The 25,561-nt window shown below is 39.0% G+C and overlaps 1 protein-coding gene across 1 annotated transcript in view; it reads left to right on the plus strand.

Moving 5' to 3' along the window:
- Positions 1 to 1,931: 1,931 nt before the first annotated feature.
- Positions 1,932 to 25,561, plus strand: part of tcerg1l (transcription elongation regulator 1 like) — a 98,684-nt gene continuing 75,054 nt past the window's right edge. The window contains exons 1-4 of the mRNA XM_053639634.1: positions 1,932 to 2,485; positions 4,475 to 4,746; positions 18,879 to 19,025; positions 19,269 to 19,440. Coding sequence (XP_053495609.1) covers positions 4,504 to 4,746; positions 18,879 to 19,025; positions 19,269 to 19,440 — 562 coding nt within the window. The 5' untranslated portion in view covers positions 1,932 to 2,485; positions 4,475 to 4,503. The remainder of the gene's footprint in view (positions 2,486 to 4,474; positions 4,747 to 18,878; positions 19,026 to 19,268; positions 19,441 to 25,561) is intronic.

The raw sequence follows: 25,561 nt of genomic DNA on the forward strand, positions 1-25,561 counted from the left end.
GAGCTTCAGTCTAGTGAGATAGGGAGCTGCATGCTCATGGGTGCAACTGAGTGGCTAGATATGTAGCTCACAAGACAGAAAGAGCAAATCCATTAACCTTAATGTGAGTTGCTGGACAATGCATTTACATTTTTCATTCACTGATCATTAGTAACTGACTGGTCAGGGTCACTATGGTTGAAATTCAGAGGTGGGTAGAGTAGCCAAAACTTTTACTCAAGTACAAGTAAAACTACTTAGACTACTACTAGATAACTTGAGTAAGAGTAATAAATTATCCAACGAGAAGACTACTTAAGTAGCATGTTACTAGCTGCTGATAAAAATGAAGGGAAAATCCTGAATATCAGACTACATGGAAAGTCATGTAAGTAACACCTCTCGTTGAAAGTCTGTCTGTTCGGTTTCTGCAATATAAAACCTGGGTTCAAGAAGAAGCAGCATATCCCAGTCCTGTGATGGCCATAATAACAGAGAACCTGCCATTTTCAACACAAAAGCTCACATACAGACACACACAGCAAAAAATAAATAAATAAATAAAATAAAAAAATTCCCAACAGTATTTATTTTCACACCATTTTAACAACACAAACTTCAGTCAGTATCTGCATTTATACAAGGCAACAGAGAACAAATGAACATACTATGGAACAGAACAGAAGAGAAAGTGTGTGGAGAGAGAGAGAGAGAGAGTCCTGCCTCTGTTGACACTCTTGCTTCTTCCCCCTCTTCGGCCATCATCTTCCAGGACTGAGCTGCTAAAAAAGTGAGCAGTTGTGGCATCCGCATTCAAACCACTGCAGCATATCGCGAGACTCGTGACCTCATTATATGCATATAAATTGATTTTTAAAACCACATACATTTATTAATATTTAACAGTAACGAAGGAATGCCACAGAATGTAGCAAAGTAAAAGTACATTTCTGTGATTAAAAATGAACTTGAGTAAGAGCATAAGTATGGCCAGTTAAACCTACTCTTAAACGTATCTAAGTAAATGTAGTGCATTACTACCCACCTCTTTTGAAATTAGGCTACTTGATTATTTAGGCCTAAGTCTTAGGAAGTAGAACCAACAGAATTTGGTACAAAATACTATGGACAAGTACAAACAAAACTATTAACTATGTGAGCAGGAGTTATGTGCACATGTAGTGATGGCCAATTATGAACAAGAGCGAGCTGAGGCTGAGGAATGGTCAGAGACAGAATTCAATCACCATGCTGACGGTGCTAGCATTTCTGCCTCTGGGGTTTTTCCACTGTTTTCCAGTGTTATTGAGGGCATATTTAATTAGTATAGAAACCGAATCATCTAAAAAACAAACAAACAAACAAACAAAAAAAACTACAGGTTTAGACCATGAATAATTTGGGTTTAAATCAGAATACAGAATAAAGATAGAGATATGTAAAGCATGAAACATATAGAAATAATTGCATTGTATTACACTCTTAAGCCAGACTGAACTTCCTTGCAGTATTCTTTGAATGGTTAAGCAGGAGAAAAGCTTGAGGATTTCTCAACTGACTCGAAAGAACCTTAACCACCTTAAAATTCAATTTATTTCTTCGGTTCCAAGTTTTTCCCACCTTTGGATAAGGTGAACTGATAAAACTGACCAAACATGGTGTGCCCCCTGGTGGTATGCAAGGTATGTATATAAATATAGACTAGCTGATGGGCAGTATGTCAAAATAACAGGTTAAAAAATAAATAAATAACGGAATAGAAATGTGCCCGTGCATTCTGAGTTAATGAAAATTGTAACGGGGAGAAAAAATGTAAGGAAAAACAACTATACATTTCCAGAAAGCATGCACACGAATTGCAGTTGTGTTAATTGCCTAAACAGATGATGCACAGTGAGCACGTAAAACTCCCTAGGTTTTGAATTATCCATGTGTTTTTTGGATACGCTGTGCGCTGGCACGCGGTATCATACAGTCTCTCTCTCTCTCTCTCTCTCTCTCTCTCTCTGTGTGTGTGTGAGAGAGAGAGAGAGTGAGAGAGAGAGAGAGAGAGAGAGACTGACTTTGATTCGCGTCATACGGAATCCGTGCACACTCGCAGGACGTCACGCGCAAAGTTCCCACAAACCGGATTATATTCTGAGCGAGATTTAGTAGCCTATGTCTCATATGAGCCGTGGTCGTTTATAGCAGCGGATGAATTTTCTTGAGTGAGAGGCAGAGTGACAGGGAGCATCTTTTCCTCCACAGTCCCACCGAGCTCCTCTTTTTGGGCGGACTGATATCGGAGCTGCGGGTCTGCTCTGTGCGTTCTATGCGTTCGTGCGTGGATGCTGCGCGTTACTTCTCATTCCGGCCACTTTTGAACATCTGGCACTGGATATTAAGCCGGTTTTTGGGGACTGAGTGTGTTTGTTTTTCCAGCATGAGCGTGACCAGTGAGTGATGGAATGAGGGTGTAACTAAGTGTTCCTCTCTATAACGGAATTTACACATCTCCTCATAGGTGAGTTTGGAAATCCTGACCATTTTAGACCACTGGATAGCAGTCATATGCACGCACAACTTGTGGAACGCAATAAGGATGCGCAGTACATTAATAATGAAATAATCTGCACCCATGAAATGAACCAATAAACTTGCATTCATCAGAACGTTGTTTGGTCAAACTAGCCCTAGTTTTCATAGTGTGCGCGTGCTGCAAAAGTGTGCTTATATTTATATCTGCCAAAATATATATTATCCATTTTAAGTAAGCACATGCATACCATGTTAAAGGTTGATTTTTGTATTTGGACGCCTGCATGAATCTGATTAGGTTTGCATCTGAATTGATATAACCTTTGTAGTAACACAAATGGAAAAGTGATACCATCCATAACGAGGAAATCAGCTGACGTTACATTGTGGATAAATCTTTTACTTGATAGTGAGTAACTGGGTGAGATCTCACACTGACTGAAACCTCTGCTGTTCAGAATACAAAAAAAAAAAAAAAAAATGGTCCGAAGATATAGTGACTACAAAATCCAGAGCTCTTCAGTGCTCTGATGTCTCATATGCCAGTGAAGATTTGCATTCTTAAAGATCTGAGGTTTATCTAAGAACACAAAGGGAGCAAGTCTAGACTCCACTCAGCTCTCGAATTTGACACACATTTAAAAAATAAAACGAAAACGTACTTAAGAGTGGTGAATCCAATCTTTTTTTATTTCCTGACAATGCTTTTAGTGCATGATGTAACCAAATAATAATTTCACTCTTAGAAACGAGTTCCCTAAAGGATTCTTTGCTTCTCAAACAGTCTTTATTTGAAACCCTCTTTGATAAGCAAATCTTGTGTTATAATGTCCCACATAGAGCCTTTTATGATTCATCCAGAGGGACAAACCGAAGAACATTAACATTATGGTTTCACAGTTCCAACAAACTTAATTATTCATCTGTCAAAAAAGTTATTTTAGCCTGCTTTCACATACACAGCATTTAGTTCATTTAAATCAACCCTTGGTGTATTTATGTTCTCAGTGCAGGTTGTTTGGGTGGGTGTGAATACAGTAATCACACACATTGGGGACTAAAACACCCATCTGAGTCTAGATGCTCCTAAGTGGACCCCAGGGCAGCTTGATTACAGTAAAAAAGCAATTTCACCCTGAATCCACTCAGCTGCAGGAAGTAAATCAAATATGCAGTGTATTTCTTTTAGATGGGAACTACTAAACTCAGCTAAGGCAATTGAAAGTGCAGAAGAGCAAAAGAAGAGAAAGAAATATGTGATGGATACAGTATAAAAAATGGCCTAAACTTATTGTTTATTTAATTGTTTAATCACTCATTCATGCTCGATTTCTGTGCACTTGACAAAGATTTGTTTACCTTTTCTCTTGTCATATTTCTGACCAATGAATGAGAGTTTAATGACAAAGTTTTGAGCACCATCCCCATGTACTGTACTGTACATACATTTCAGCCTTAAAAAAACATTTTTGTTGTTCATTTAATTGTCTGTAACAAACAAACCCAAAGTATCTCTGAATCAGGCTCAACAAACAGGTAAAAGGTGTTTAATAGGTCACTAAATGCCTTAGGAAATGAAAATTAAGTTGTATTATGTCATTGTTCTATGGATCCTTTCTCTTTTGTCTTTTTTTTTTTTTTTAGATTATAATAGCCAAACTTAAGTTTAGCTAAATTGGGTTTTAGTCAAGTTCTAAAAGCATTATATCTAGAAATATTTCTGCAGTCATTTACTGCAAAGAGGGTACTCCCTGAAGGGCATATTGTTAGAGTGTAAATAATATGCTACAGTAAGAAATCTGCTAAATTATATTGAAATAATGCAGTGCTGTTTGGATGATGTGACCTCTTGCACTAATACACATTGCAGTACCCCCTGGAATTACAACATTCTCACAATAATGCACAAAAAATGCATGATATGTATTGCCATCATTGCTTAGTCACTTTTCCTCCCTTCTTGCTTATGTGCCAGCACATAAAGCTCTGCTGTAGGATGCAGGGATGATGCCCGTACGGCGTGTGAAGGCTCAGCCACGTGTGTGGCCACTGAGCACAGAGCCTCCTCCCTGGGTATGGACGATGCCGAGTGCTGCAGGGCTGTGTGCTCTGAGCTCCACTCCTCATGCGACCCTCCTTAACTCTGCCCGACTTCTTCCTCCTCTGCGCACTGTCACGAGCTGGCAGCTCTCCTGTGATCCGTTCTTACAGCCACTCATCAGCCCACTTCCAGTGCCAAACGTTCAGGTAGCAAGCTATTTCCTTCCCACTGCTGCTTGTAAAACAGCGTTTACACATGTTCAGCCTGTGTTCGACACCAGCTGCGTGACTGATTTACAAAGACATACACAGCAACATCCCCAGTGAAATATTAAGTTAACTCTTACAGTATAGGGATGAACTCTCCTTTGTCTGAGGAGTACACTGAAGATTTTTTTTTGATTGTGCCATTGTGTAGATTTATGACATTTTATCACGCTATGATTGTTTTCAGGACTCACTTGGAAGCAGTAAGTTGGTCTTGTTGTAATTTTCTAGAAAACATACGAGTCACAAAGAGTGCATTTGAATGTGCAGGGATTCATGTTATCCAATTGGGTGGATTCTTTTTCTAATTAAAATTCATTAATCAAGTTTTTGGGTTATATAAATATGTAAAAATTTTTGATAACATTTTATTTGAATAGTCCACGTTAGATATTCTACTAACCTTTTATAGACTATCATGAATGAGCCTATCAAGTGATTCTCAACAAATTTTGTTCCTCAATCTGTTGACATATAACACGGACTAGCTAAAACAGAGATTCTGACTACTTTTTGTAGCTAGAGAATTCTTTAACTGTAAAATAAATAAATTCCATGCGCCCCCTCTATACAGGAACACTCTATGTCCAAATGTGCAGTATATGGACACCTTACCATTACATGCATATGTGCCTGTTGGTTTTTAGCACATGGCTCTGGGGATTTGTGCCCATTCAACCACAAGAACATTAGTGAGGTTGGGTGATCACTGATGTTGGGTGAGGAGGCCTGGCATGCAGTTGGTTTTCCATATCATCCCAAAGATGTTCAGTGGGTGTCGAGGTGAGGGCTCTGTGCAGGTCACTCGAGAGGTTGTCTTTATGGACCTTGCTTTGTGCACAGGAGCATTGTCATGCTGGAACAGTTTTGGGTAAATCTTAATGCTACAGCATGCAAAGGCATTCTAGACAGTTGAGTGCTTCCAGCTTTGTGGCAACAGTTTGGGGAAGGCCCACATATGGATGTGATGGTCAGGTGTGCAAAAACCATTAGTGTATTTTGTCTATTTATTAGAGATATATAGCTTTTTATTTCTGAACTTTCCACAAAAGAACACATTTGGTCCAAGTTAGCATCATTTGTTTTTTGGTTATTGAGATTTGAGAAAATGATGGGTTGTGATTTCCACAGCTGTAACTAAATTACAGTATCTAAACTATGTACTGTCTAACCCTAATCCTAACACTAACTCTAACTCCACTTAACCTGTAGTGTTCTTAGATGATCTACTAAGCATCAACAACAATAAACCATTGATATATTAAGATTTTGTTCATAGGTTTGTTCATGTCAGTTACTTAACAGGTTTTTGACAGTCTTCAGCTGGTTAGTTGACTGTTTGTTGAGGGTTTAAAATGGATTATCCAAATTACCAAATGTTTAGCATCCCTAATGAATGTTATTTAAAAATACATATAAAACTTACTTCTTTTCAACATAGAAGCAAAGGGAAGGTTAATTGTCAACCTTTACTGAATGTGTATGAGGTCTGAGCCACTGGCATATCAGCAAGTCACACCTCATTTCAGGTGACAACCTTCCATTCCACCTCAAAACAAAGACTATTCAAATTGAAATATTCATGAACATAAAAAAAGATTTTCTGTTTCTAGCCAGAAAAAAAAAAGAATATGATCACTGCCATTCCTAGTACATTTGGTGTCTTAGGCAAGCTTCACTCTTTCACATTTAGCGTTGTAAAAAAATTTCAGGGACTATGAAACTCATGACAAATGACTCATGAAGCCACATCTGCATTCTTCTTCTGTTTGCAGCTAAATAGCTTTGTACTGGATACACTGATGGACACCAAATTTTGTCCTGTTTACACACCGCCACCTCAGGTGTGTCTCTGAGTAATATTTGTGCATTGGTTCCACTCACCTATCTTGTCTGTAACAACTCGTAGTGTATCAGTAATATGCTTTGTGGGATCTGTGAAAGACGGCAGCAGTGGTATAATTGGCACTGGTTGCATGTAGCTCTATAGGCTCTCCAAATTGGCAAAATGACACCTGCCTCCAAATGGTGCCTTAGGCAGCTACTAATGTTGGGTATGTCAGGGACTGGTCATTTATATCCACAATGGCACCACATTAACATTGCAGTACTAATAAAAGTTAGTAGTTATGACTCAATATACTTAATATGTTTTAGTGTGAGTAGAGTGTTCGCAATGGGAAACTCAATGAAATGTGTATTATTAATAGCCGGATACAGTCTGCTGTGCCCCTGCAGAAGGGACACAGCCAAAGGGGGTACTCTGTTTAAAATTTTGCTAAATGGCTGACATACCAAGTAAGAATACTGCTACTACTTAGGAGTAAAAACTTAGACCAGACATTTTGGGTTTCAAAATTGTCAGTAGTTTCTGTGGAGGCCGTTTTAGTGAAGCTTGATGATGTGAGGTAATTTATGTTTAGTGCAAAATAGATCACAAAATGTTTTGTGATCAATTTGACATATTACAACCCTCTAAAATCAGGTACTGCATATTTACATATATGTACTAAATAGAAATACGTACAACGTTTGATATGCAGCTTTACCACACTTTTGGATCTTATATGCAGAGCTAAGGATTAGGCTGAGGACACAGATTAGAGATTATTTGAAGTTAAAGTTAATTTTAAATGTATAGTTTTTATCCCAAGTTAGAAATGTTTATGCGTTATTAAACTTTTGTTTTAAATATATGTAACGAACAGGGTTGGGTGTAATGCGTTACAAAGTAAGGCATTATTGTAATCGAATTACTTTTTCTGATAACACAGTCATGTAACGCATTACATTTTAAATTTATTTAATTTGATTACAGTTACTGATGTCAATAAAAATCTGTTACTTGTGTTGCAAATTTATTGTTAAGAAAACAATATTAAGATTGATTTTTAAAATAAATTAAAAAAAAAAAAAGAAATCTCATTTTGCCATGAAGATGTTTTCTTTAGCCCTGAATGATTCTCTACTCTGAGCGGTTTGTCACTACATAACTGAATGTCAGTAAAAGAAGACCGCCTGAAATTTTATATCTCCAGTGAACAGAGGCGAGACCAATCAGACAGGGTTTACAGGAAAATACATGGAAACACTTGTGTCTTATTGGCCGACAGTCTCTCAATTCTGCCAAATGCTAGCCCACAGTCAGTGTGAGGATTTTTTTTTTTAAACCAGTAAAGGAGAAACTGAAACAGTAATGTCCTCTGATGAGCAGGAAAACAAGGTGTATAAATGTCTATATGAGTTTCAGTTTACATGAACATGATATGAGCAGAGCATAAGGAAAGATAATATACTTTGCATGGGACTGTAGCAGATAAACCCATACAATGATAGCTTAGCTTTGCCTCCCCTTGGCTAGTGATACCAAACTAGCCTAGTTAAAATGTTTTATATTTTATTGGTCTGGTAATCCTACAAACAATGACAACACCTGAGGCAAGTTTTATGATAAATCCAACCTTTTCTGATAATGTCATACATTGACGCACACTAAAATTACTGAAAGAACTATGAGTTTTACTTTGTAGTGTATTTTTGTAGGTTTAATAGGTTTTGAAAGTAAAGTGAAAGTAATTAGTAATCTGATTACTTTTTACATGCAGTAATCAGTAATGTAATCAGATTACAAATTTAAAGTAGTAACTAGTCATCTGTAGTGGAGTACTTTTTTTGAGGAATTCACCCAACACTGGTAACGAATGACTAATGCCAAAGTGTTTACACAACATACAGTATTTTTTTTAATGTTATTTATGTGTACGTTCCAGAAGTTAGTATCACTGCATTGTTACTAAATACTTATTAATAGTAATTAATTAATTACTGGTAACCGATTACTAATTGCTACTAATTCATCCTGGGGAAAAAGCTATTTACTATCAAGTTTAAAAAAAAATAAATGCAACAATTCACTCAAATGAATCAATAAGAGAAGTTATGGAGGATAGGTTAGGATCAGGGAAGGGGTTAATGTTTGGTACCTTCTCTTATGGCTTTATTTTGTCATGAAATCACTCGGTTAGGAATGTAAGCAAATACAAATACTTTGTTCTATTGGCATGAACAGATGTGTTCTTATCCGATACATATACAGAATATAAAGAATAGGAAGCGCACTGTTTATTGTTCTTTTTTTCTTTTCTTTTTCTTTGTAGAAAGCTTGCCAAAAAGGGTTTTAGGACATCTGGTTCAGACTTTAGGTGTGCATGAAGAAATCCCATGGGAAACAAAAAAAAGTCATGCAAATTTGAGTTTTTCTACTGTCACTTTGTTTTGAGAGAATGGGCACTGTGTATAAAACACTAGTGACAAACAAACACCATGTTAATGAACACAAACATACAGTGTTCATTCATACATCCTTAATAACTGTCTGGTAAAGTTCATAGTGTTTTAAATTTGGCTACTAGTTTGTTTATATTTTGGGAAATAGTACCAACTAAGTTTGTTAGAAAATATCATGGGCAGGTACAAAAATAATAATAATTGTGACAGAAAAGTAGTAAAGAAAAGTTGAGAACAATTATGTAACTCAAGTGATGTAGCTGAGGCATGATGATAAATACAGATAATGACATTGGGTTACACCCTTACTCTCTGTGTGCCCTCCTCACCCTGCCACAGGCACTGATGCCCTAGAGTTTGTAGAGTTTCAGGCAAAAAAAAAAAAGGGGGGGGGATTTACTTGGTATAATATATGTGTGGAGAAACACTGTATACCTTAAAAGAATGGATTATGCTTCAATATGCATAAAATTGTATACAGTACACAGTATGTTTTCTCACACATACATGTAGCTCCTAAAAATAATAACAATTTGCACAATTTTATTAAATACATAAAATACATTTCAATAAAAATAAAATAAAACAGAGATGTGACTAGACACTTGTGACTAAGTAGTAACATGTAGTGTATTGAACACATAATGTATAGAGTATAAATTTGTGTTGAATAGGTTCATACAGAATGACCACTTACTTCATATTTATTCATTCATCTCCAATACATTCACACCTAGGGACAATTTAGCACAGATAATCATCCTACATTTATCATTTTGGTAGGTAGGAGGAAGAAACCCATCCTGACACGGTGAAAACAAAGTGAAAGCCAAGAAAATCACAGTTGTCATGATTGCTTGGTGGGTAGTATTTCTTCTGATTTTTACTATTCAAGGCTCATTGATCAAGAGGGGCCTTTGTTAAACTCCACATTAAACCTCATTACAGCTCACATTTTGCCTGTCATGTTTCATAGTCTTGCCAACTCTTTGCGAGTGGGTCCAGTGCCACTTTGGATAATGGGCTGACCTTCAGGCCAGTATTAGCATACGGGTCATTATGTTGAGGATTATAAATGAGGTTAGCTAGGTCTATAGGACAATGACTGTAAAAAGAATAAAGCTGTTATTCTCTATGAAACTCTTGCTTGTAACCTCTAGAGGTGCTTCTTTATGATTACTTAATGTATACCACCTCCCACTCATGAAGACAGCATAACATTAAATCATTGAGAGGTCTGTGCAAAGAGTTTTAAACTTCTAAGTCTAGCAAACAAGCTTTAAAGTAATCAACTATTATATTCGGTGACAGATAGGAGAGGTGTACAGTACAGTAAATTTGATCACCGACATTCCACTGGGTTACAAAGAGCACTGGGCTTCTGATCGACTTGTACCATAGTGAGGAAATGACTCAGCCTGGGAGAGTGTGTAGTACTTCACACAGTGGTACTTCCCACAGCTGAGTGTGGTTAATAATGAGCGCTGTGGAAATAGATTGGTGATAATGCAGAGAAGTGACTCCATTCTTGAGCATTAAGGATTCTCTTTTAAGCCTGTACCACACTCCAGGCACATTACTGGAATATAATTGACATTCTGTAGATAACTCACATTCATACAGTATGAAGCTACCAGTTTCATCCAAAAGCTTTATATTTCCTAAGTGTGAGCTGGGAAGTTCAAACACAGAGACTGGAACATTTTTATGTGCACATAAAGGTTTGCGAAAGGGTCTTTTTTTATATAAATAAATGGGCTTTGACATTCCTGTGCCATTGACTTTTACTTCATGCGAAATTGATCAAACCCTTTTTGAACCTATAGTTCCTGCTCTTTACAGAATATTCACCATAACCTGAATGTCAAACTTTAGCTTTTAGCCAGCTTATTTGTGCTTTTGTTAAATCAGTGAATAGAAAGGAGCCTCCCACAGTTAGTCAAGTCATACATTGGGAACATGTGACCTGCTTCATTATTTTGTGTCACTATGACCCAGAACCTTTGTCTTGAAACCTCGTTTTTGAATGGGAAAAGGGTCTTAAAGTTTGTAATCAATTTTAGATGATATTAAATGCATTATAATGCAGCTGATTGATCAGATAGTATTGATTAACTTTCTATAACAGCAAATCTGACAATAGTTCCAGCTGTAAGGTGCAGGTAATTTACCTGGACATGTTTGGTTAATGCCCCATTTACAGTGCCCTCCACTAATATTGGCACTAATATAAACGAAACACGTTTATGAAAAATATCTTTATTAAATATAGGTGTGCAATAATTATTGGCACCCTTTTAGTCAATACTTTGTGCTACCTCCCTTTGCCAGGATAACAGCTCTGAGTCTTCTATAATGCCTGATGAGGTTGGAGAATACATGGCAAGGGGTCCGAGACTATTCCTCCATACAGAATCTCTCCAGATCCTTCAAATTTCGAGGTCCACGCTGGACTCCTCTTTAGTTCACCCCACAGGTTTTCTGTGGGTTTCAAGTCAGGGGACTGGTATGGCCATGGCAGGACCTAGATTTTGTGGTCAGTAAACCATTTTTGTGTTGCTTTTAATGTATGTTTTGGATCACTGTCCTGCTGGAAAATCTGACCACGGCATATTTTAAGCTTTCTGGCAGATTCAGTCAGGTTTTCATTTAATATCTTTTGATATTTGAGTCCATGATACCATGTATCCTAACAAAATGTCACCACCATATTTAACCATGGGAGTAAGGTACTTTGCCATGTTGCTACCTCTCTATGTGCGCCAAAACCACCTCTAGTGTTTATTGCCAAAAAGCTCGATTTTGGTTTCATCTGACCATAGAACCCGATCCCATTTGAAGTTCCAGTAGTGTCTGGCAAACTGAAGACACTTGAGTTTGTTTTTGGATGAGAGTAGAGGCTTTTTTCTTGAAACCCTTCCAAACAACTTCTGGTGATGGATTGTAGTTCTGGAGACTTTCTGACCCCAAAACACAACTAACTTCTGCAATTCACCAGCTCTGATCCTTACAGATTTTTTTGGCCACTCAAACCATCCTCTTCACAGTGTGTTGAGACAATATAGACACAAGTCCAAGTTGATTCATAACATTTTCAGTTGACTAGAAGTTCTTAATTATTGCCCCGATGGTGGAAATGGGCATTTCCAATGCTTTTGCTATTTTCTTATAGCCAATTTCCATTTTGTGAAGCTCAACAATCTTACTATTGTTATTTATGACTAAGGGAATTTTGCCTATGTGTTACAAACAGGAAGTCATGGTTAAACAATTTCCGGTTCATAGTCACCTAGGTGTAGTAAAAAAAAAACAACTCTCTCTCTCTCTCTCTATATATATATATATGTACACACACACACACACATACATACACACACACCAAATACATTTTTCTCATGAAGTCACAGGGGTGCCAATAATTGCACACCTACTGTATGTTTAACAAAAAATGTTTTTGATAAACCTGTGTTGTGTTCACAATTGTTTGATATCAATGAGAGCAGAGTATTTTTGTGATTTTTTTTTTTTTTAAGAAAATAACAAAAGGTTAAACAATAAAGACAATTTTCCACAGAATTACTATATTATATATTTACCAAGGGTGCCAATATTAGATGAGGGCACTGTAAACGGATTTGTTTTTTTAAAAAAGTGTGTAATCATCGATATGGTGGTATGTTTTCTGTGAGGAGATGTTTATAATTTTTGCTGTGAGCACCTACTCGGCGAGGCATGAGGTCCCATTTCGAAACCTTCAAACTGACTGTCCCTCAGTGGTGGAAGGAACTTCTAACCTGTCTAAGCTTCTAACTTCGAAACTATCACTATCTTCAAAAAATGACTAAAGACCCACTGTAATGAAGGGTCAGCGAAGTGTGGATCTATTTGCAGCTTTATTAAATTAAACGTTATAAAAAGACGTAAAGGCAGGCACAGATCAATTATAGGCAAACTCAGAGTCATAGACAGAGCAGAGGCATAGTCGATAAACAAGCACACAGTCAGGGCAGGCAGCAAAGGTTCAAAAACACAAACAGTTCAAAGTCAAACACAGGAAAGATAAACAGTAAAAGAAAGCTCAGTAATGTCCACAAGGCAAAAGAAGACTTTGCAAGGATGGAGAGTGCGGGGGCATCTTAAATAGTCCATAGAGATGGGAAACAGGTTTGTGTAATCAGTTCCTGTTGTGGGGTTATGGGAAATGGAGTCCAGGGAAGGAGTCAGTACTCTGGTGACAGTGCCCTCTGGTGGTTATGGAGAGGACTGATTCATGACAGAGCCCCCCCCCAAGGTCTTTTGACGCAAGATGGTCCCCAATGCGGGGGCTTCCCTCAAGCTCGAGGGGTGGGTCTTTGCAGATTGGTTCTTTGAAAATCAGCAGTGATTGTGGGGTCGAGGATATAGTCTGAATTGTCCCAAGATCGTTCCTCCGGGCCATACCTGTCCCAATCCATGAGGTGATGTATTGTCCTACCTCGACATCTGTAGTCCAAGAGATCCCATACCTGATAGGCCTCCTCACTGTCCACGATGATGGGTGAGGGACCCTGGTTGCTGGCCACCTCTGCCTCCCCTCTCGGACCACCAGTGGGCTTGAGCAGAGACACGTGAAAAGTGGGAGAGATGTGATAAGTGGGTGATAGGGCAAGACTGAATGATACAGATGTGATTTGTCTATATTGAACAGACCCACATACCGCCGACTGAGTTTTTTTACATGGCAGCCAGAGTCTGAGGTCACGGTTGGAGAGCCAGACCCATTGGCCAGGGTTGTATTCTGGGTTATCCCAACGATGGTGGTCAGCCTGTTCCTTCTGTTTTCTGAGCGCTTGTTGGAGATGAACATGAGCCTCGTTCCACTGGTAGCATTGTGGATTCTCCTGACCAGGGGAATAGGGGAGGCTGGAAACCGAGCACATACTGGAACCTGGTTATGCCTGTAGAGGGCTTATGGAGGGAGTTCTGGGCATATACGGCCAGAGTAGATAGCGGCTCCAGTCTGCCTGATTCTGATTGCAATAGGATCTGAGGAAGTGGGTGAGTTCTTGGTTCATGTGTTTGGTCTGACCATCAGATTGTTGGTGGTATCTGGAGGCTAGGCTGACATTTATGTTGAATGCTGCCCATAGACTAGAGGTAAACTGCGGTCCTTGGTCAGAGATCATGACTTCTAATAGGCCACAGAATCGGAATACACAGTTACATAGGTGCTCTGATGTTTCAAAGGCGGTGGGCAGTTTGGGTAATGGGATGAGACGGCAGACCTTGGAAAAGCGGTCTATGATGGTACGTATGGTGGTGTGACCCTGGGAACTGGGAAGGTCTGTGATAAAGTCTATGGCTATGTGGGACCAAGGTTGCTGAGGTATAGGTAGTGGGTGTAGTAACCTGGTCAGGAGTTGTTTAGATGATTTATTGATGTTACAGGTGGAACAGTTCTGAACATATGTGATGGTGTCTGCCTGCACGGTGGGGCACCAAAACCAATTCAGGGGTGGCCAGAGCTGAGGGAGTAGTGGACCTATTGGGTGACCTTCTTGCTGAGCGTGAGTGGGAAGTGCGTGCGTGCTGTTAGGAGGGCATTTGAGGCATGGTGGGTCATGAGTTTGAGAAGAGGTTATGTTTGTCATGTTGTCTCATTGTACAGGAGCAATGATTATTGTGGGAGATATGATGGGTTCCTTGGTCTGAGCTTGTTGCGACTGTTTGTGCTGGTGGGGAAATGCATCGGCCTTGGTGTTCTTTGAACCGGGGCGGTAGGTGACAGTGAAGTGAAGAACAGAGCCCACCTAGCCTGTCTGAGGTTGAGTCTTTTTGCGGTGCGTAGATACTCTAGGTTTCGGTGATCCATGAGCACTAAGAATGGGTGTTTAGCTCTCTCCAGCCAGTGGCACCACTCCCACTCTAGCAGCTTTTGTGGCTAATAATTCTTGATTCCCGATGTCATGCTTCTGTTCGTGGTGCAGAGCATGTGGGAGAAGTAGGTGCAGGGGAAGAGCTTGGGAGGAATGCCATGATCTTGGGAGAGTACATCTCTGATGGCCGTATTGGAAGCGTCCACTTCGACAATGAATGTCTTGTCTGGGTCAGGATGGTGGAGGAAGGGTGCATTGGTAAAGTGAGCTTTGAGGTCTTTGGAGGCTTGGATGGCTGTCAGGGACCAGACAAGCCAAAAGCCCCCTTTCTTCAGCGTGGATGTCAGTGGTGTTGCGACGGTACTGAAACCTCTGATAAAACATCTGTAGAAGTTGGCAAATCCTAAGAAACGTTGCAACTCCTCTAATGAGTTGTGGCCACTGTAGTACTGCCCTTACTTTACTGTCCTCCATTGTTATGCGTTCTGAGCTGATCACATAGCCTAAAAATAATATTACTGTTTGATGAAACTCACATTTCTCAGCCTTGGCGTAGAGTTGGTGAGATATGAGTAATTTCAGGATGGCTGGCATGTGATGGACATGATCTTCAAGTGTGCTGGAGTAGATGAGTATGTTGTTGATGTATACAATCACAAACTGATTTAGCATATCACGGAAGGTATCATTAATGAAGGCCTGGAATACTGAGGGACTATTTGCCAGTCCAAACAGCATGATGTGCCCATTCATAGTGCCCAGTGGTGGTGGAGAATGCTGTTTTCCACTCATCTCCTTCACAAATCCGAATAAGGTTGTAGGCATTGTGTAGGTTGAGCTTTGTGTAGAACCTGGCTCTCTGCAGTTGTTCAGGCAGATGGCACCAGAGGAAGGGGGTACCAATACTTGAACATGACCTCATTTAGTCCATGATAATCAGTACATGGGCGGAGACCTCCATGTTTCTTGTCCATGAAGAAGAACCCAGCTGATGCTGGTGAGGTGGAGGGTCTGATAAAACACTTGGAAAGTTCCTCCTCGATGTAAGACTTCATGGCTTTGCACTCTGGTTAAGATAGGGGAAATATTCTACCCTGAGGAGTACCTGGGAGAAGCTTTATGTTGCAATCACCGGAGCGATGAGGCTTCGATTTACTGAAGGCTTCACTTACGTCTGAGTACTCTGGAGCCAGGTTGGGAATTCCAGGCTTCTCCAGTTATCCCTGCTTCTATGAAACCAGGCTGTGTCTTTGCAGTTGGGGTAAGCCCAGGATGAGTGAATGGTGAGGTGACTGGATAACATGTAGGCTAGTGATCTCAGTGTGTAGTGTTCCGACTTACAGCTGGATATCTTGGGTGGTATGATGAATGTGGCTGACCCCTAGGGGGCGTCCATCTAGTGCTGCCACTGCCAAAAGAAAGTTACAGGGATTTACAGGTACGTTGTGTACTTCTGGTGTGTAATGAGCAGACAAAGGAGTTACGGCTTATGTCGGTGGGATATAAGGCGGGTTGCTGGTTCACAAACAATGAGCATTGTAGAAAAAAAACCCTTACATTTGGCTGATGATCCATTGAACTTATCTGGAAAATCGAGGCATGGATTAGCGGTTACGGTGTGAGTCGAGGTGGAGCGGTCCACTGGAGAAGATGGCGGAGCTGCAGGCACGGCTAGGCTTGGGTAGGTGAATGCACTGCATAGCCTTTACCAGTTCATCTGATAATGATGTTAGCTGCTCCAGTTGTTGTTGGTGTACCACTAGCACCTTGGCTTGAGCTGAAACCTTGGTCTATAGCTGCTGGATCGAGTCAGTGAAGGGTCATTTGAGTGAGGATTCATTTGCAGCTTTATTAAATGAAACAGTATAAACAGATGTAAAGGCAGGCACAGATCAGTCATAGGCAGAGCAGAGACGTAGTCAGTAAACAAGCACATGGCTAGGGAAGGCAGTGAAGGTTCAAAAATACATAAAAATTCAAACACAGACAAAATAAATAACAAAAGAACCGTTCAGTAATGTCCACAAGGAAAAACATGACTTCACAAGGATGGAGCGTGTGGGAACATATTAAATAGTATATAGAGATGGGAAACTGGTGTGTGTAATCAGTTCCGGGTGTCCAGGGAGTATAGGGAAGGACTCAGTACCCAGGTGATGGTGCCCTCTGGTGGTGAGCGGGACGACTACGGAGGCCTGATTCATGACACCCACCTCTTCTGTACACATTTAACTAACCCCTAAATTGTCCCCAAACAGCAGAACGTGTCATCTTCTACTCCTTAATTGAAACATTTACTTAGATATGGAACAGCATTTTTTTTAGCAAGCAATGAAATTGTGAGTCTTGGATTGAATTTTGCTGGATTTCATTTAGTCATAAGAAAATACCCTAACACTAACTCAATTCAATTCAGTTATATTTGTATAGTTTTTTTTAATGGACATTGTTCCAAATCAGCTTTACAGAAATACCATACATAAATTTAGGATATAAATTTAAAATGTATGAATTTATCCCTAATGAGCAAGCTAGAGGTGACGGTGGCAAGGAAAACCTCCCTGAGACTGTAACTAACTCCCAAACCGATCCTGAGCTTATTGCATGCACATTTTTGAACACGTGATTTAATTTCAGCAGTTTCATCAGTTTATTATTGATCAGATTTTCTGTTGTACGGAAATCTGAGGTAAAATATTGTGAGGAAATCTGATACCTTCACCCTGCAGGTGAAGCCCTGTTATTGATTGGGCTTTAACCATGAAGATGATAATTGTACAAAATCCACAGTTATTCATACAAGAGTTGTTCCTACAAATTGTAATAAAGGAAGAGGAGTGGTCAGAAAGAGTGAGAAATATGTAATGTAAACATTTAAAAATTCAAAATTGAAAAGTGTAAGTAACTAACTAAATTGAACTTTCTTTTGGAAGTAGGAAAGATTGTCCTATTTAAGTTGTTTTCTGATACACAGTATATCTACTGATTTCACAGTACGAATGTACACACTCCTAATCATTATCTGTAGGCTGTGCTACAACAATTGAAATTCATTACAGTTACCCTGCAGTACATTACGCAACTCATATTTATGACTTTGCCCTTGATATTGACAATTATATTTATATAATTTTTCAATCTCTTTCTGTTTTAGAACAGCAAACATTATAATACTGTCACCTGACTGAGAATGTTCTTTGCATAAATATACCTCACACTTCTGCCTTGCAAATTCAGTTTAAACAACAATCCATCCATTTTCTGTACCACTTATCCTACAGGGGGTTGCAGGGAGCCTGGAGCCTACCCCAGAGAACTCAGGGCACAAGGCAGGGTGCCATCCCATCGCAGGGCACAACTGCACACACACACACACACACACTCATTCACACATTCTGGACAATTTGGAAATGCCAGTCAGCGTACAATGCATGTCTTTTAACTGGGGGAGTAAACCGGAGTAGCCGGAGGAAACCACCACTAATTAAGCTAGCTGACTGATAAATGAGATGAAGATGAACCTTACCAGCGTAAAAAGAAAAAGGAAGGTATAGAGAGAAAAAGTGTAAGGGGTCAGGTTTTTGGTGATATATGGTGACTTAGTCATGTACAGTGAAAAAAAAAATCGCATATAGAATTTACTCAAATAAATTGAGGCAGCAATTTGTGGCCAAAATGCGACATATTTTATAATAATAAAATATAATATATTATAATAATATATTTTAATAAAATATTTTTTGTTACATGTGTGCCAGTCATTTGTGTCCTAATTATATGGAGTGTGCCAATTATTCTGGAGCTATTGTATAACTGTGACAAACAGATAATCGTTGTGCTCACACTAGGTTATTTTGCTTATTAACACACTTCAAATGAATGTCAAATGAGCAAATGTGTCCTTTAATTCCACGTCTGTGTGTCTTTCAGTGGGAGCTTACATCTAGGCCTCCCATGCTGGGTTTTCAGCCTTCTGCGAGTGTTGACCTGGTCCCTGTGTTCCCTGTTGTGTATCGCACTGTACTTCACCCACACTACGGCAAGTCCTGGCTGGAAAAACGCACGCCTGACTACAAGGTGAAACACTGAAGTGTGTTATAAGTGCTTTAATCTTAATTTGTAATATAACTTTTATGTAATGAGCTGTTTTCTTGTCATAAAGGTTAATTAAAACAGTATCAAAACAGCAAGCATTTTTCTATGTTGAACATCTCTGGTGAGAATGAAATTCTATTTGTGGCACATACAATTACACGCACTATTTGTAGAACATAGCGTTTTAAATTTGTTCAGCATTTTACTTTACTCTCTCACTCATAGGTTTATCTAGACAATGCTTTGGAGTCCTGGATTAGGCCAGAGGAAGTGAGAATTTTTCAGCATCAGGAAAAGCCAGTGCTAATGACAAACCAAGTGGCGATGAGCATATCAAGGCCAGCAGCTGCCTCCAGGAATTTCCACACTCTGCTTCTGACACCCAGGCGCATTTCAGGTAGGAGGAAGAATTTTCTAATCCTGTATTCTTTTGGCCTGCTGGCCCACTGTCAGGCTTGCCTTAATCCACAGGTTTTATCGCACTCCACTCATATTTTAGGCTCCCTTTTTTCCCATTCTCTTGGATTTGAATTATTCTATTTTACTGCAAGCAAAGCTATAAGTCTGTCAGCTTTCATTTATGATGCTCTAAAAAAAAGGAAAAACATTAGTATGAGGAAAGGCTTTGTGTGTCTACAACCGCTGTTTTCAGCCATTGCTTTGAAGGCATTATAGCAGTGAAGTAAAAGCAGTAAACTTGTACAGAGGTCAAATGAAGGTCTCACAATATGGGATGAAAATAGATGTGAATTATAGGTGCACACCTGCATGGCTTAGATGTGTATAATAGTCCATTCCTCTGCAGCAGTAACCTGGGTGCACTCCTCTCTGTCCCATTGTAGCTGAACAGAGATGGATTCCATTGCAGGTCTAATAGACTGATGCTGAAGGATTAGTCTTTGAAAGATTAAAAAAAAAGTCACCTTCCTGGAGGATTCTGGAGGATTTTATATTATTGCAAGGACTTTGAAAATTGGAAGATTTGAAACAAGTTGTGCCTTTTGTAGCCACACAGTGACATAGCCAGAAATTGATTTCAATGGAAATAAGGAAATATGGTAAATAAAATTATTGCATGAGCTATATAATTAAACTGATAAGTGTGACACGCCTATGTATTTTGAGTAGATGCCAGACAGTAGAAGTGGTTGTGGTATGCAGTGTTTGTCATTTACTTACTTAATGCATGACCTACTGTCAGCCAATCCTGTCGTATTAGTAACATTACTGGGGGGGGGGGGGGTGTTAGATATCTTTGCCTTCCTGCAGAAGAAATACATTGGCTTTCACTTTGATTTCTCTACACTCAAAGTGTGGCTAGCTGGCTAATGGCTTTCAGACAGAAAATGGGAAAAATGCATTCTCCCGATTAGTTAATTCTGTTTCTCACCATAGAAACCAGTAGCCTATAAAATGTGATTAAACAAACTAAGAGATGTTGCCATTTGATGCCTGTGGCAGAATCATAACGATTGGCTTCAGTGGCCTTTTATAAACATCATTAGAGCACAATTACTGAGCAAAACAATATTATTTGATACATATATACTTATCTGCACTGTATGCATGTTATGTTAGCCACCCACGATTAACCACATAGTACGGTCATAAAATATTTCCAAATCCCGCCAGCTACGGCCGTACATTCCCATGAATCTCTGCTTTAACTGGGTCAAGGCAAATAGTCGAAAGGTTTTAAACTGTTGCAATTTCCATGTGCTGTGCAGTCCATAATTATTATCTTTACTCCTACGCAGTAAATTTGAAATAAAATGCACAATATAAGCTTTAGGTCAAGGATGAACCAGTAAAAATAAAACAATACAAAAAATAACATATTGTTTTTATTGTATATAGGTCTCTCCATTACAGCAAAAAAAAGAAACATCCCTTTTCCAGGAGACTGTATTCTAAAGATAATTTTGTAAAATCCAAATAAGCTTTATAAATCTTTATTGGAAAGGGTTTAAACAATGTTTTCATGCTTGTTCAATGAACCATAAACAATTATTGAACATACGCCTGTCCTTAAGACACTAACAGTTTACAGGTGGTAGTATTTAAGGTTACAATTACAATAACTTAGGACACTAAAGAGACCTTTCTACTGACTTTCTACTGGCTCAGCTGGGTGAACATGCCATTAGGCCTGCTGCAGGGAGGCATGAGGACTGCAGATGTGGCCAGAGCAATAAACTGCAATGTCTGTAATGTAAGACGCCTAAGACAGTGCTACAGGGAGACAGGAATGACAGCTGATTGTCCTTGCTGTGGCGAACCACAACCATTGGTCCCCCTAGACGTGATCAAGAACATGCAAATGCCTTGGTGGAAGAGTGGTGTAACATCTCACAGCAAGAACTGACAAATCTGGTGCCGTCCATGGATGATATGCACTATAGGCCACACCAGATACTGACTGTTACTTTTGATATTGACCGCCCCCTTTGTTGAGGGACTCATTATTCCATTTCTGTTCGTCTAATGCCTGTGAAACATGTTCAGTTCTTGAACCTTTTTATGTTAATACAAATATTTACACATGTTGAGAAATGTGCTAGAAATAAAAACAGTTGAATGTGAAAGGATGTTTCTTTTTTTGTTGAGTTTAGTATCAAAAGTTCTTGGATAAATGGATGCTTGGCTATTACCTGGCCAGCTACATACTAATAAAGAGAGCCATCATGACAATAGTACATTGATTAGAATGCAGTCACAGTGGTAATAATTGTTGTGGTGTGCTGCAACAAATGCAGCAAAAACACACTGTTGAGCCTCTTAATAAACAACTAGACACAGAATGGAGGACCACCACAATACCTGATCAAAGACCATTTATCATTCATGGTCACAGATCATCATAAAAGAACTGCTGAACCCATCAGGAACATAATCCAATATATAGGTGTGTCAGAGACTACAATAAAGAGATAAATACACCAGCTGAAGATTTACCAGAAGATGCAAACCACTGTTAAGCCCCAATAGCACAAATATCATATTGCAGTGTACTAAGTGTATATAAAATGCCGGTTAGGTTCTTGAGCTTATTGACAGATGAGATGAAGATGAACCTTACCATAGTGAAAAGAACAAGGAAGGCATAGTGAGAAAAATTGAGATCAGGGGATTTAGGGCGAGTGGACAGAAACATCTTCAATGCTCACTAGAGGTCGACCAATTGGGAATAAGATTTTAAGGGAAGAGATTTTTTCCATCAAAATGCTCTCTCTCTCTCTCTCTCTCTCTCTCTCTCTTGCTGAAGTGTTGGCCCCTGATTGCCTTCTCTCTAATCAAAAGAGACAACTTGCATCCCAATTCACCTACTTATACTATGTACTTTAATTATGTACACTTTTTGCAAACAAAAATGACATACTTTAGTCCTTGTCGCATTTCAGTTTTTCTTCATTCATTATAATTTATATTAATTTAATTTATCATTGCCTTGATTTATTTTTCCTCATTTCATTTACACCTCTCTAAAATGCATGCTTGAATTTGACGAAGTAAACGGTCACAAAACTCCTCCTCCCTTGCACAAGGATTTGTGGGCAATATTTGCTGAAAAAGGGTCCATGGAGCCACACTTCGGAAATCTACTGGAAATAGTAGACCATCCGGTTACCTTTGGGATACTCAATTCAACATACTGCAATTTGGGACGCACTATATTCTCATCTCGGATACAATTTAGTACAGTATAGTATGCGAATTGGGATGTCGGGACACATTTGACTACTTATTTTTTCTACAATGTAGCACAGGTCCCAGTGCTCCTGAACTGATACTATGACTGTAAGACAATACTGGAAACTCTAAGTCATTGTTTTGGGGAAAGTTAAGCATGGAGTATAAAATGCAGCGAGAATACCTATAACACATGCTTGGCTCGGTGAAATCACAGTTGAAACATTAACAATATGAGGCCTGTGCCAGTGTAAGTGTTTGTTCCGGTTTGGAGAGGCATGTGCTTATTTCTTTGACGTGTATACGACAAGTAACAAATTTGTAGAGTGGCGAAAAAGCTTAATTTACTGTGTCTACTTTAACTGTCAGGTGTGATTGAATAGCTGTCAGAGACGTGCTTTTCAGTGGAATTTGGTAGAAGCCGCTAGTTTAATGACCACGTGTGTCTTGTACTAGAACACTGTCACCTTTATTAAATCACTGTTGCTGTGTGAGCGAGTGAGTTAACTGACCTGTTCTTCAGAGGTTTGGCTTGAATTAGTAAGTATGAATGCTAATACAGTAGATCACTGTGGGTGCCTCTACCTGTCAGGAGGCTGAGCATGATGTTTTGGATTTAATGACTGCATCCAAGAGGTTGGTCTTAAAACTTAAGCATGCATTTTTTTCCACACGAAAAAAGCACTTGTGCTATTGTGCTATTTTTTTGTCACTTGCTTGATTTCTGTTTTTTTTTTTTTTTTTAATATGGTGAAATCAACTGATAAGATAATGTTAATTACACAATTGATGGCTCACCTGGTGTGGTGTTACATGTCTTTGTTAGCCCAGAACTACATTTTAGAACTAAAATACCTAACCCTAGCAGGGATGTAACTGAATTTGAGTGCATTGTTCTGAATGAGCAGATAATGTGTTCTAAACAGATACATATATAGGCACAGTATTTGTCTTTTTCCCCCCAGAAAAAAACCCAATTCTGTTTGAGACTAGATGTGTACATTGTCACTACGATTCTGTGGTAAACAACAAAAATTGTTCATGAGCAGGAGGTTTTTACCTTGTGGTGTGCGAGAGGTCAGATATGAAGTTTGACGACACAAGCAGTCACATATAAAGCTCATAGGACAGTCAGTGTTTATTAACATGAACGTGTAGCACTGCACAATGCATTTACAAGGTTAATTCGTTCATCCTTAGTAAATGCTTGGTGCATAATAATTGCCTTTAAAATAAGCTACTAATTCATTTAAATTATGGGAAATAGAACCAACTAAATTTGTTAGAAAATAACAAATCATTAGGGGGAAAAAATAGTCCCACACACATCTATGGTTGAGACTACAATTATGAACTTGAGTGATGCAGCTGAAGTTGAAGAACTGTCAGAGCCAGAATTCACACACCATGGTGACAGTGCTGATGTTTCTACCTCTGGGTTGTTTTCAAGGTTTCTCCAGTTTTTCCAGGGACAGTTGGTATGGTTTATATTTAGTTTTTTTTGTTTTGTTTTTTTAAAACTTCCAGTTTAGGCCCCACCCACTTTGGGTTTAAATCTAAATACAGATACAGCTACCAGCTGCCAAAATCTGAAAACAGTTTATAAATGTAAAATTATATACAAGCTGTTTCAAGAAAATCACACCACAGTAATAAATTAAGCATTTCCACTTCACAGTTAGAGGTTCCCAGGTTCGATCCTGAGCTTGGGTGACTTTCTGTGTGGAGTTTCTGTGCATATTGTCCCCGTGTCTGTGTGCATTTCCTAAGGGATCTCTGATTTACTCTCACCTTGCAAAACATGCCAGTAGGTGGATGGGCGAAGATAAACTGTCCCTAGGTGTATGAAAGAGTGGGTGCCCTGTGATGAACTGGTGTCCCATTCAAGGTATATTCCCGCCTCATGCCCAGTGTTCCCCGGGATAGGCTTAGATACTTCACAACCCTGAACAGGATAAAGCAGTTATTGACAGTGATTGGTTGAGTGAGAGAGTAAGGAATTAGAAAATATGAGACCTTTAATAATAATAAGAAGAATGGTTCTTTTGTGTCCAAATTGAGTGCATATATCTACATTGGATTTTCAGTGTTCAGCTTTTGTGATTCAAGTTAATAGAAGGTTATTAGTTCATATAAGTTCCGTGAATAATAAACTATAGACTATATATGCACTAATATTGGCACCCATGGTAACCATGAACAGAGAAGGCTGTGAAATACTCTGCTCTCATGGATATCAAACTAGAAATTGCAAACAAAAGACAGGTTTATAAAAAAAAAATATCTTTGTTAAATATAGGTGTGCAACAATTATTGGCACCCTTTGTGCTGCCTCCCTTTGCCACGATAGCAGCTCTAAGTCTTCTCCTATAATGCCCGATGAGGTTGAGACCATTTCTCCATATAGAATCTCTTCAGATCCTTCAAATTTTGAGGTGAAATGTCCCAGAGTGATTATAGTGCATATAGGCACACTTGAAACACTGTTTGACCACTAAAATTAGTGGACCAGAACTAACTGTAGTATGATCTGAAATAACTACGGACAGTGTACAATTAAAGCTGTATGAGATCTTCTTTAAGACTGTGTTCATATGAATGCAAGAAGTTGATTTTTGACCAGTGATTGCTCTGAGACCCTTCACAAATATTAATCCTCATAAACTATAATGGTAGAAAATGAATTCATCCTGCAAAACATTAATGACATCTTGATAACATCACACACAGTATCTTAATATGTGCGTATGTGACAAGTAACGTCATACAGTGGATCAATGAACAACAGCGGATCAATCAAAACAAGCGGTGATTTGAGTGCAACTGAT

Source organism: Ictalurus furcatus, chromosome 13, assembly GCF_023375685.1.
Source record: "Ictalurus furcatus strain D&B chromosome 13, Billie_1.0, whole genome shotgun sequence".
Taxonomy (NCBI): domain Eukaryota; kingdom Metazoa; phylum Chordata; class Actinopteri; order Siluriformes; family Ictaluridae; genus Ictalurus; species Ictalurus furcatus.